General features: G+C 42.4%; 1 protein-coding gene across 2 annotated transcripts in view; it reads right to left on the reverse strand.

The window, feature by feature from the left end:
* Positions 1-14,099, reverse strand: part of dlg2 (discs, large homolog 2 (Drosophila)) — a 179,093-nt gene that overhangs the window by 121,421 nt on the left and 43,573 nt on the right. For both annotated transcript variants that reach the window (XM_078286618.1, XM_078286617.1), the window contains exon 5: positions 13,129-13,207. In XM_078286618.1, coding sequence (XP_078142744.1) covers positions 13,129-13,207 — 79 coding nt within the window. The remainder of the gene's footprint in view (positions 1-13,128; positions 13,208-14,099) is intronic.

Raw genomic sequence — 14,099 nt, forward strand, 5'->3', positions numbered from 1 at the left:
GACACATTTGGAGATACAAGGTTTTCACCAGGCAACAGCAATATGCATCCTGCCTCGGGAAGGGCGTTCAGAGTGGTGGTATGTGGGCAGATGCGCCAGTCGGCAAGCTGAATGTAGTGGGAGGTATCAAAGATGCTGTATAGAATATATTTTTGGTGCCAGCCTCCCTGTTACCGTGGTAACTGTCCATCGATTCAGTGCTTAGCGGCATTACCGAACGGAGAAGGATCCCCCGCCCCCCCACATCCCTTTTTCTTTTTTTCCTCAGAGTGTGTGGTGAAGATGAGGTGGGGGAGGAAGAGGAGGAGAGTGGGGGTGGAATGAGGAGTTTGAAAGAAACGAGGAGGAGGAAATCTGGGGGTGGATGGGTTGGAATGAGGATATAACTAGGGATAAAGCTGCTCAGAAATGACTGAAGTAGTACATGCAGTAATTTCGCATTGCTGGATTTACAGGATACCTCATTAAATATCTGACATGTTGAGATGAACGGCATGCCGTGAGAGACTATGTGTCAGCAACGACCCAGGTTCAAGCCCCATGTCGGCAATTATCTGCTCTGCTGAGGTTAAAACACTGAATCCCTAACACCTCCAGTGGTGCTGTTCTGTAGCTGACCGTGACCTCTGACCTCTCTGTGGAGGGGGGTGGGGACAATTTCCCATTGGGGATCAATAAAGCATAACATTAATTATACAATTCCTGTTCCATGGATTTACAGCCAGAGAAAATTATCCCTCAATAGCCTTATTATTCCTGTATCATTACATGTCAGCCTAGTCATTATCCAATTAATAGAAACATATATCTATTCTACAATAACTACATTAACTGAAAACTTTTTGAAAATTGTAAAAACAAAAGAAAACTGTCGACTAAAAAATTAAATAATTCAACTGCCTTTCTATCTCTGTTCAAATGAGAAGTTAAAAAAGCTACAGAGCATCATTGAGCATTAGGAATCTCATGCTTATTTATCTCACAGGTCCCACTATTTTACCATGCATTTGTAATGCGCCCTGCCTTCCTGCACCAAGAAAAGGAGATGAAATTCAAACTCTGTTCTCTTTTCTGCCACCAGGAGAAGTAAAGATTCATGTGTGCATCACCGAGCAACACAGACTGAATGTGTAACTACTCCAGCTACTTGGACACTAAGATGCTGACATACTTAAATTTACATCTCAGGCATTTAGCCGACGCTTTTATCCAGAGTATTTTACAATGAGCGCAACAGTAGAATAAGATTCAATTCCTAAGAAAGGAGTGCAAAGGTCAGAGCTTTAGTATCTTTGCAATATTCCTTATACCAAAGAACAACCAAGTAAGAACGAGTGCCAGGAAAAGAAATAAAACCAGAGAGATAGAAGGGTCTTTTTCCAGAGAGGAACAGCAAGAGTAGAGAGGAGAAATCACTCAGCGGGAAGAGGGCAACGTGAGGCACTTATTGAAGTGATGATACTCAGGTCAGATATTGAGCTAGCCTTCAGCACCATCAGCCTGGAACTGCTCCACGGCAAAATATCCCAGCTGAACATCGGCCCACCCTCGATCTGTGAAGGGATAACTGATGTCCTGACGGATAGAAGTCGGTTTGAGCAGCTGGAAAACTACCTGTCAGACCCTCTCACTGAGAATACTGGTCCACCACAGAGATACGTGCTCTGTCCCCTCGTCTACTCGTATGCAAGTGACTGTAGCGTCCACCAAACTGCTGAAGTTGGCGGACGACACCCCCTCGACTCATCACCGACAATGAGGAGTAGTGCAAGATTGTATTTAAAAGGTGCTACGTGTAGCATTTTAACAATCAATAAATCATTGCCGCATTCATTTTGAGACATTAGTACAATTACCGTGAACAAACAAGACCAACACTGAGAAGACTAGCAGCCTCAACCAGCCTCTGCATAGAATTTTATATTGTGTGCCACCGGGTCGGATTACTGGGCGGGAAATCTGTTTTATGGCACCAAGGGAGATTACTTTACAGCACAAAACAGGAAGAGGGCACTGTTCTTCCAGCGCAAACAAAGCTAAAGCTTTCAGTTTCTCATCTTATAGTCAAAATTATCTACCCTTCATTGTCCATTTCTGAGATTTCACACTTGTGTTGGTTGGCAGTGTATACCTCTCCTATACTACAGGTAGTCCTATTATAATGTCTTGCATATGTGACGGCTAAGCACCATCCCAGCACCACTCTATTGTAGTTACTGTCCCCTAAATTTTTTCCTCACAAAAAACCCTATTACTGCCAGACAATGCGACTCGCTGCATTGTTTGAATGTGTCTTCTTCTCCTCTAGATACTTCAGAAAAAACTGAATGGCTGTACTGAGACAGTGTGCATCATCAACAGTCTATTGAAACAAATTTTCCACATAAAATCCCTCATGTGGCTTCAGAACAGTACAGGCTATAGAGTGAATGAGGAGATTAATGGTTGTCTGCTGGTTCAAAAAAAAAAAATCACTGTCCAAAGTTCTGGTGACTAATGTCTTGCAGCATGAGTAAAGGCACTATTTGGTCTGCACCTCTCATCACTCATAGACACATGACAAAACATTTGATTCCCTAATGACAGAATGTTATGCATGTAGAGACAGAAAGGTGGAGGGAGGTAGATCGCAAATAATGGTAAAATGTTTCATGATGAGCAATCAGTTAGTGACTCAGAATTACAGACATGCAGAACTGACAAGATGATGCTTTGACATTTAAGCAAAAAATTAACAAAGATTTCATCCTTCTGGACTATATTAAAGTACTGTAACCCTAAACATTCATTCTATATTCATTTTATTACCATTTGAAATGTCTAGATTGTATGAAGTTGAATAAATAGTGACATTTGGCCCATGTTTACTTGATGATGACCATTACTACTACTATAATTATTATTATAAGAAGAAGAATTGTACAAAGTTACTGTATTACTCACTTGTGTAAGACATTAAGTAAACCGACTGATGCTAGCTCACTAATCCAGCAAGTATAAAGTAAATGTAGCTTCTAATTTTTTTGCTAACTGACCCTGATGAACATCTAACTGAAAATACCACATTGCCCAAGCAGCTGTAAGTAATTTTTACTATGAATAAGTTGCTTGAATGACTTTGATTCCAATCAAGCATGCAAGGGTGACATACTAGCAGACTGCTTTGAAATGTGCCCAGGCCTGTCGCTGACCAGATGGACACCACTGGGTGCTACAAGAGGACACTGGGACCCTGGGACACCTTAGCGACCTCAGCGTTAGTGTGTCAAAACACAACATATGCTGACAGGGTTACTAGTTCAGGATAGAGCGGCAACTCTCAGGCAATTCAGTTACAGTGGCAATCACAATTAATCTGATTTTCAGAGGGGGAAGCAGCCTTCAATGAAAAGGTCATGAACTTCAGCAAACTTGCAAACATCGCGCTTTTTCGCACGCGTACATCACTCCATTCCCCTCTATTTTTATCTCGCGAAGATCCCGTTCTCTGACCTTTACTCTCTAAATCTCATCAGCATTTCAATGTCCTCCTCCATTCTTTCTTCTTCTCAATCCACTGCTTGTAATTTGGCCTGCATAATACCCTTACATATATTAAACTCAGAGTCCTCGCTCTCAGCGGTACGGTGATCTAAGCCTCCCGTCCAAAGGAAGAAGCTCCTGACCCTGCTTATACTCTGGTGATGCGGGAGGATAAATTGGTGAAGATCTAGGCAATAGACGGACCCTCTGGGATCGAGGGATATGGAACCCCAACCTCCCCCCCTTCTCTAAACACACAGTAATCGCTACTAACATAGGGCAAGGAAGAGATAGAGAACAGTGCTGCCAACTCTTTTCCAAGGAAAGTAGCTTAAAAAGTCGCTAGAAGTCGCCAGATGAGGTCATACACCAATTTGCATAGCAATATATTTTCTACAGTCCCCACTCTCAGCGGAGGGGGGGGCTACACTGTCATCAGACCTCTTTGGATTAGACAGGCAAGGAGAACAAATCGGCATCAGCTGCACAGATTTGTCACCAAATGCTCTGGGAGTTAATGCATCAACATTGTTTCCCATGGTTGGAAAAAGTCGCTTTGGAGAAATAAAGTCCCTCGAAAGTTTGAAAAGTGAGAAAGCTTCCAAGTTGGCAACAGTGGTAGGGAAGAACGACTGAAAGAGCAAAAATGAATGTCTGCAGCATGACTCTCTGCAATGTCTTAATTTCAACAGTGTTTGCACACTTTCTAATAAGTTTGAACAATGCACCATCTGAGAACTGAACCTCTTAATTGAACTGAACTGTGATCTGAGATGATCTGACTTGGTGACATTCTGTAACTATGCTGTAAACGTGGAACCCGACACACTGAAAGGGCCGCAAACTGAATTATTCCGACATGTGACTATTTGCCCTTCCCAGAAACTCTCTCTCCCTCGCCCCGACAGAGTAACAGCGCTGTTTCCAGGCAACACATCAGATCACAAATCTACCCAGCAGGTTGCCCTGTAGTGGGAGGAAAGTTTGATCATTGTTGCTGGGGACTTGGTTTCTACCATGGCCAGGCTACAGGAATTATCAGCCCATGTAATTTAATGCTGTTATTAATAGGCCATTGTGTCATCATCGGTTACATAAAAGCTGACAGACAGACAGACAGACAGATAGATAGATAGATAGATAGATAGATAGATAGATAGATAGATAGATAGAAACCCACAACAATAAAAGACAGACAAAAATGTATATATACACACACATCACTACATGATATTTATCATATTTTACGAGTAATCCTGAGTAACCAGCACATGAATTTGATGTTTATTCATACGATATTATAACCACCAGACTTTGACTTACTAATGACTTCACAGAATGCCCAAATTAGAATCAGCATGTCTTTGCATTACGCCTTGGAGCTTTGCACATATCCTTGGAGGTAGAAATAGTGTGTCTAGATAACAGGAAAATAGCCCCTTTAGTGAGGCAAAAATAGAGATGCTGAAGGTGTCGAAAAGCACTGGTGTTTCAACGTGTTCTTCTGTTGGTGAAAAGAAGCATTTAGTCAAGCAAACTGTAAGGGCTTCACTTGGTGTTTTAGGCTATGGCAGCTCATTTGCAAGGTGATCCTTTGGTACAGGAGTGTGATCTTAAGGTAGATCAAGAGAGCCAATTAGCAGGTTTGTTTGGCAGAAGTAGAAAGGATGCTCTTAAAATACCAGTTGCTGTGTGACAGAATTATATCTTTGAGCACATGGGACAAAACAAAAAAAGGCTCTTGCGCCTCTCATACTTTTTGTCCCTACAAGGAAATTCAGGGGAGAACTATGGATCTGTCTCTTTACTTAAACTTACTTTATTAAACAGTAGTTAAGTAAACTAAAAGTAGCATGGCACAATTAAGTCATGCTGGCTAGAATTTAATAAATGCTTCTACTGTATATGTAACTTGCATTATTCCACATCTGACACATGCTTCAAGTCATATTTTCTATTTTCAACGGTTCACTCGCTATTTTATTAGTAGGTCTGTTGATTAGTTGATTATTTGACCAACAATCTAACTATTAACTGGCCAAGAACTGGGGACAAACCTACTGCTGGTATAAGGTACACATATACATCTCCTCCTTTGTACCACAATTTGGTTCCTGTGAAGCAAAGACTACAACAGTCGTACTGAAATGAAGTCCACAATGTAAGCCATCTGCTTGGAGGGAGAATCTCTATTTTGAGATAATGATAATGACAAGGTAACAGCAGGTTTCTTTTGGCTCTAGGGGTGCTAGAGGTCAGTGCCTTCAACAGAGGGCACATGGCTGACACACGACCTGCAAAAATGACATCAACTTGCGACTTCAAAGCAACGTGGAGTCTGTTTGGGCTCCGGCAAATTTTGGGTAAAACCCAAACTGTGATATTTTTGGGCCGTCAATTGAGGAGCGCTAGGTAAATGCTTGGAGCTTGCGGGGTGTAAATATAATGTGTTGTTCACACTCTGAGGGGCTTATTGGCAGTCATCCATTTGTAACAAAACAACAAAAAATAAGAAAGGTGAAGAAAGTGGAGACTGGTGACTGAGCAGGCAACTGAGCCAGCAGGCTAAAGCTCAGTACTTTCTAATTCTTTTGACAACTACTCCTCGTCTAACTTGGAATCCTCCTATTTGCCCCAAGGGACTTGTGTTTAAAACACCTCTGAACCCAGCTCTAATTTTAGTTAGTTATTTGCTGTCCAGTTTCTACTGTGAAATCCACAGACAGTATGCATGCATGCTTGTTGTTAATGCATCCATGAGTGCATCGAGGAAAACAAAGACTCTTTTTGTCCCACCCCTTGTGTCCGCTGATTCTGCCTGTTTTCCTGAGTCTTAATTGGTGGATCAATGCCACTGACTGACCACAAAGTGCACTCATTAGGTTTCTAAGGCTAGAAGCTATTCACTGATTAAAGGGGTGAGGGCTAAAAGTGAGCAGGTACAGTGGTTCAAAAGGCCTCAGACACCTAAGTCAAGGGTATTTCACAGAGATAAAACTGAAGCAAGCTGAAATGAGCTTGTGCTGAGCTTCTGTTGACAAATATAGAGGCATTCATACTGATAATATGTGAAATCATTTGATACTTGTTTAACAATAAAAACAATAAGATGGAATATGGTATACAGTTCATAGTTACCCACCTTTGAATTCATCCGCCAATAGGCTTCACGTAATCTAAAATTTGTCAAAATCATATCTGTATATTAACACGTTAATGGTTAAATGTCTTTGATAACTGAGTGATGTGACACTGTGTGGTTTCTATCTTGTCAGTAATACAACTTTATGTAAGGAGCCAAGCCAAGATAGTAAAATATAGGCTAGCCAGCGGATAACAGGAGCAGTTGTAACACTGAAATAACTCGTGCTTGCAAAGAAAATCAATGAGCTCCTGTTCCTACACACATGACAACCATTCACCCATGCTCTGGTCTGTCAGGTATGCCCGTCTGTCTGCCTGCCTGCCATTGCGTGTATGTTTTCAGCAGAACAAGAGAGAAGCCTCTTTTGCATTACTTCATCAGAAGGGTGTCAGAATATAGATGAGAGAGATCATCTAAAAACAGCAACTGTGGCAGAGAATCAACACACTCATGTAGGAGTGCTTTCTTCCTCTCTTTTATCTCCTCTCTCTTTCCCTCTCCCTCTCCTGAACCAAAGCTCAGTACTCATCATGCCCCCGAAGTATTACATAACATGGCTATGGAATGGAAACTGCATATCATTATGCGGCGCACATTCATTTTTGGGGGGTTGAATACTAAAGGTAGTAGAGCTGAGTGTAATATGCAGAGTCTCGCATGGTATTTCAGCCGACGATACGAGCACCAAAGTGGCTACAGGGGGGGCCTATCAGGAGCTCAGTATGGCAGCACTGTGATGCTTTCATCCAAGATTACGCAGGTAGACTCACAAAGATCACAATATCTGGCCAGAACGTGTACAGAAGAGGAGACTATTTTGGTCACTAGACGTTACAACAGCTCAATTCCCAGAAACACAAAAGGCTCTGAGGTCAAATCTACTACCATGCCCAATTCCCACTACAGTGCTTTAGCTACGAGAAAGCCAAATCTCCCGATCTCAGCCCGTGAGCACCTAGTCCTCTCCCGTGACACCCGTGACTATCATTGGGAGGGAGTGGATCCATTTCAAAAGCAGGAGGAAATCTAATCACAGCCTTGGTGGACAAAGCTCCCCATTGTGTGGGCTGAAGTTAAACCTTACATAAAGCATGTCAGCACTCTGGGTGATGTCATACAGTCCTTCAGGTCCATCCCACAATGTTGTATGCAACATGCAGCATTTCCAGTTGGGAGAGTAGAAAAAAATAATCTGATGGTATCTCACAGCTGACAAAAAAGTGGTCAGCTGGTACATTTTGGCTGTTTGGGATAAGACAACCTACTCTCTCAGCCACGCTGGCAGGTAGACAGTCATCATTTAGAGTTCCTACTCTATTCTAAACATCTAGTTGGCTGGCAAAACATTGAAAGTGGCTGGGGGATTCTGACCGTGCGTTCAGACTGCGAGCAACTCAATCAACAAGCCACCCAAAGTCCATTCATTTCCAGCCGGGAAACCCGATGTGTGCACGGTCAACAAGCTTGTCGGCTGAGAAAAGCGGGCCACAGCTGAACTGTTTGCGGTCATCAGCCATCAAGTCAGATTTGTGTGCTTCCTTGGTTCCCTAATGATGTGATTTTGTTCCGTGAACAACAGTTCCCCCTGCTATAAGCTGATTACAGCCGTTCAAAGCACTCTACAACTTTTATTTGAAAGACAACAGGGATGAACATCTCAAAAACAATCCTTGGAGAACAGTTGGATCCATTGTTGGGGTCGATGGTAAGTATGCAAATAATTGTATTGAGTTTTCTTTTTTGTTTATTTTGAATTAATGCTACCTAATTAGCGCTTGTCAGCTGGCTCATTAAAATGATGTAACGTTATGACAGGCAATACCAGAGCCGCAAAAACACATGACTGCCTGTTCAAAACTTTGTAGCTGCACACCACTACATAGATACAATCAAAGCCCACAATCAGTCAGAACAGAGCAACCCATCAACCAAGTGGTTTGCAGTGTGAACACTCTGAGATGTCACTGTGGCCACTGGACAGAAAAGTTCATTTCCTGCCCTGCTTGAAATCTGTCTTGTACATGTGTGTGTGCATGCGTCCCGTGGATGACAACAAAGTGGTCAGAGCTCTCAAACAAGCCAAACAAAATCATTGGTAGCCATGACGTGTGTGTATCCCAGCTCTGCTCTGCAGTGATGAAGAACAAAACAAAGCGGATCTTGGATGATGAGAGCGGCGCCCTCTGCGGAGGTCTCTGCAGACGGAGCGGGAGGGGAACCGCCACGTTGTTCCAACATACAATCAATCCCACCAGGCGGGGGAACTCTTTTATCCCAGCTGCAGCCAGACTGTAGAATAGCTAATTATTGCACTCGCATACTTCTGCATCGGCAGTGCACACTTGAACTTGCTCTTTAATGTTTGATGCTGACTGCCAGAAACTATAGCTCGTCATGCGGTGCATTTACACCATGATATCACTGGCTAATTAAATAATTTATGTGCTGCGATCACCTCTGGACCAACTTCTGGTTTGCCAAATCCATATTACTGTCAGTGTGTGCATCCTCAGCGGAGATTATCTTCCATTAACACTGTGCCCACTACACAAGGAAGGAGTGCATATTAAGTGCTACAGTGTCACTTCAGAATTACAGTTAGCCTAGCGCCTCATAACCCCAATGTTGCCCGTCAGAGGAAAGAGATTTTTTTCATTACAGGCAGAAAAATGGGGTGCGTCTGCACTCTTTCAAAAATAAGTCCATATAATAGTCAGCTCAGATCTGTAATTTCCAAAATAATAAGCAATACTTCAGGAAGAGAAATGGAATCTGCACGGTCAGGAAAAAAATGCAAATATCCAAACAGCGACTGAACAAACTGCTGATGGTGTAACTGAAACCTCTTTGTTCTCTGTGTTTTTTCACATTTTGTCTCTTTTACTCACCTCATGGATTAAATTCTTCTTTTTTTGCGTCATAAGCCTCTGTTTGGACACTCTCCATTTTTCTTGACAGTGCAGGGATTCCTTTTCCCTTCCTGATATATTTCCTTACAGGCAGGACACTGGATGCGTGACTGGATAATGGGGTCATTACCGCAAATAAGAGACGCTTTTGTCAAAACAACATGCGAGTTTTCATTCTTGAGGTCATTTTGGATGTATTAATAAAAGTCCATGCCCATGAAGCGAGCAAGTTGGATAGAGAAATGAAATAGCATGATTGTTGAAAAGGGACATTTCGTGCAAATAAATCACAAATGCAGTTTGTGATTCACCGATGCCTGGAAGTCAAGGCAGGCTACAGCTCAATGGTTAGGATAATTCACATAGTCATCTTTAGTCCATTTTTTACTCTCCTGATGTTTAACCCATGACTGCATCTGGCAAACAACATGACTCTTGGAAATGCCAAGGTCATCAAATGCAGCCTTCAAAAATGATGAAAAATGTCTTAAACTATATTTAATACATTTCCTTCAATAGGACGATTACCACTCTGCTGTCATAGTGCAGAGGCAAGGTGCAAGAGTTGTACACATACACACACACACACACACACACATAAGCACACATGGAGACATCACGCCTGCCGTGTGCTGACACAACCCCACACCATTACCCACTGTGTGACTGGTTTGACCTCGTGGACAGCTCCCTTCACGCAGTCACCCATTCACAGCGCATCGACTATAAAAAGAATGACAGTTCAAATCAACTGCAGCTTGTCGCCGTTTATTGTTCGAGTTCCCCTGGATTCTATTTTTGAAAAGAAGAGAATCACGACCTCCATCAGCGAACCAGAGTTCACGTCACAACAATTTCGCCTTACGGAAGGGAACACTATGAACCACTCTGGGTGAAGGGCAGCGCACCGTAGCTCTCTTACTAATGGCTTTAACACAGAACGCAAAAACAAGCGTGAATATTTCACCATGGCTTTTTGGGAATCAATGTCCTAATTGGCCAAGAGGGTCTCTGCTCCGGCCACACGTGTGCTCTACAACATGCAAGGAAGAGAGAGAGAGAGATATATGAAAGTCCTATCTATTTTCAACCAAGATGGGTAGGCCAACCGCCTTGCCGGATGTAGGCTATGCCTATACTTAGGCTGCAAACCACTCAATGGAGATTTTCCGCACAAATGAAGAGGAGTGCTCAGTTAGTTTCACTCAGAATGGTCTGATGTAAATAGTAGGCAAGCTGCTTCTTAAGGAGTAACCTTCCCACTGTTGCTATCAACATACAGTACATACCACAGTACACAGGATTGGTAAGGCTACATCTAAGAATTATTTGATCACATTACAGTTTGGACTAGATAACGGTTCATATCTTCAAGGTTATCTTTTTTCTCACAGTAAGTGATAAAATAGATGCTCAAAATGAGAAAAATGTGCCCAAGCCATAATTGATTTTGTGCAACTAACAGTATGCTGAGCTGGATCATGTGTCATTATGTGTCATCATGTATCATATGGACTCCAGACTGGCAAGACAAAAAGGCCAAATGTATCAAGTTATGAAAACAGTTAAACAAAAAGTCACTATTGAATGACCACAAAGCAAACTGTCCCAACAAAAGCACAATGTGGCTTTCAAGAGAAACACTATTACTTTAAAATAACAACGTACTAATGTACAACATACATTATTAGCACTCCATGATGTGGTTTAGCAACATTTTTCCTCTAGATCAGAATTCAGATGCAGCCTGTTGTTTTCTATCAGAGTTATTATAGTTATTATGGGAGAGATAGGAAGAGTCAGGCCCAAAACCATATTAACCTCTAGTTGCTGCTGTGGCTACAACGTTGCTGTGAGAGCAGTTTCCTCTTCAACATCCATTAATAAACCATCAATATCTCGGACTTTCTTATCGAGTTAGGTTTCTACTAGCTAGGCTGCCCGGTGACAGAGGGTGCATTGGTTTTTTTCGCATGGTAAACAGCCTGTAGCACTAGCCAAAAGATGGGAGTCAAGTAAAAAATTCGCTACAAACCAAAGGTTAGTCTTCAAACAAGTTTGCATATGAAAGACTGCAGTTGTGTAGCTTACATAAGAATGCAAATATTATAATAAAGTGATGATATTTTGTTTTCAAACTTTAGTAAAGTAGTTAGGAAGCACAAGTTAAACTAGCAGGCACTAGAAATGAGCCGATTCTTTGATTTTAAAGGCTAGTTCTGTGGTGTGCGATATCACGGCCGGCTCCTGGAGACACTGCATGGCGTAACCACCTATCAGACTTCTATTCCTCCGCTATTTCTGGCATTTAATTCCTGATCAATGAGCAAGACTCAGACACCGCAGCTTTCAAATGTGCTCATTAGCTCTCCGACCACAGTGGCGCAGCAGAGCCGAGAGCCGGATGATAGAAGTTCACCCCAACTTCTGCTTCCATATCTCAATAAGGCAAGGCGGGAGAGCGAGCTCTCTGTAGAGCCGCTGACAGACACACAGTTAGACGAAAGGAGTGAATCATACTCAAAACACACACACATATACACATTCAGACACAAAATATGACAGCGTGCTCAGTCAAGAGATAACCCACACTAAATATGTGGTGAAAACAACCTACGGCAACAGTCCACAAATGATTAATTAGACTATTCCCTTCAAAGCACATAGCGATGAGAGGATGAAGACCATGGGGACCATAAGGGAAGACAAAAGCACACACACACACATGCATAAACACATGCAAACATCCAGAAATAACCAACACGCAGACTGAGCTTCTTTCCTCCCGCTTCACTGCATGCCTCTATCTCCCACATTGCTCACTCTCTCTCTCTCTTTCTCTCTCTGTCTCTCTGTCATCCCCTCTCTCTGATCCAGTCAATCATTCATTTTGCGCTGTGCCTCTTACCTTAGTGGTGACAATGCAAAGACAATCCATGCTGGCCAGAGGAAAAACAAAAGAGCTCTCAACCTATGCTCAAATTCATCACCACCACCATCACCACTGGAAAAAACATATGAGGCAGATGGAGAAAAATATACTGGTGTGAAGAAGAGAGGAGGGAAAAAAAAAAGGTAGGGTTTGCTGAAGAAGAAGAAGAGGGGGAGGAGAAGAGGAGGAGAGCACACACACACACACACTCACGCGCTCACACACACACACACACACGCACACTCACACACGTTGGTGAGGGAGAGAAGCCACGGCGGACAGACGTTACTGCATGTGGGCCCCTTGTGAGGATCAGGATGCCTCCTCCACAGCGCTGAAGGCAATCAGGATTCCTAACGCCATCTCAGAAGCTAGCGCACGTCATCAGCCAACACACACACACACACGCGCAAGACACTGAACCGCTGGGCTGGCCTCCTCCGACAACCTGAGATCATTCCTTCTAGCTTCTCTCCTTTTCATTCATCCTCTTCTTTGCTGATTGTTTCAGTTCATCCTCCCCGCTCCTCTTCCTCTCTCTCTCCTCTCTCCGGCTGAGCGACTAAGCAGCGTCATGGGATGAGAGAGAGAGAGAGAGAGAGAGAGAGAGAGAGAGAGACAGAGAGAGAGAGAGAGAGAGAGGGGAGAGAGTGGAGGACAAGCGCGGCGGCTGAGCGGAATGAATTAGATTCCCATGCTCTGTGTCTCGCTGGCTATTAGCTGCTGTGGCAGACTGACTAGAACTTAATAATAACACGCTGACTTTAATTTCAGCTGCAGCGCAGTAATGCCGCTGCCTTCCATTAACTGCGAGTTGGACTGTTTACTGTACGTGTGTATGTGTGTGTGTATGTGTAGGATGGATAAAATGTGAGCACTATTAAAAAGGGTTTGACCAATATGGGATTTTGAAGATCAATACCAACATTTTTGGGGCTGAAAATGCCAATAGCCAAATTTTGTGCCGATATTCAGTATCTTTAAATTTTAAAATTATATGCACATTTTTTTTTTTAATTACAAATATTCAGTGTCTTCCCCAGAATATTATTATTGTATTCTTGGCAGGGTGTATATATATATATATGTATATATATATATATATATATATATATATATATATATATACTGTATATATCGATTGATATACCGGTCTAACTGTACTATTAAATCTGCAACATGGCTGCATCATCATAATCCTTTCATCACAATGTTTCTGCACCAAAAATGACTCATAGATATTGCTCACAAAGACTGCATTGAAATGCTGATCATTAATGATAAAACAAAACAAAAATGGCCAATGCTATACTTGGCAGCTACTTATGTAACAGTGATGGTGGCAGTGCTTTTCCTAATTACCTGATAGAAAAGGTCATATCATATTGGTTCCTACAAAATAATGGTACAACGCTAAGGTTCAACGCTAAGGCTTGTCCAGTTTGTCAGTCATGGAAGTTAAAGGAATACACCAGGTTTTTCAGAAATATCTCATTGGCTCCGGTGCTCCATGCTAACACTTGAGCATACACTATGTTGAGGTAATTAGCATTACTCAAAGTAAGAAGACTGACCTTTTAGTAATAAAAAG

The sequence above is a fragment of the Centroberyx gerrardi genome, chromosome 11 (genome assembly GCF_048128805.1).
Source record: "Centroberyx gerrardi isolate f3 chromosome 11, fCenGer3.hap1.cur.20231027, whole genome shotgun sequence".
In the NCBI taxonomy this organism is placed as follows: Eukaryota; Metazoa; Chordata; class Actinopteri; order Beryciformes; family Berycidae; genus Centroberyx; species Centroberyx gerrardi.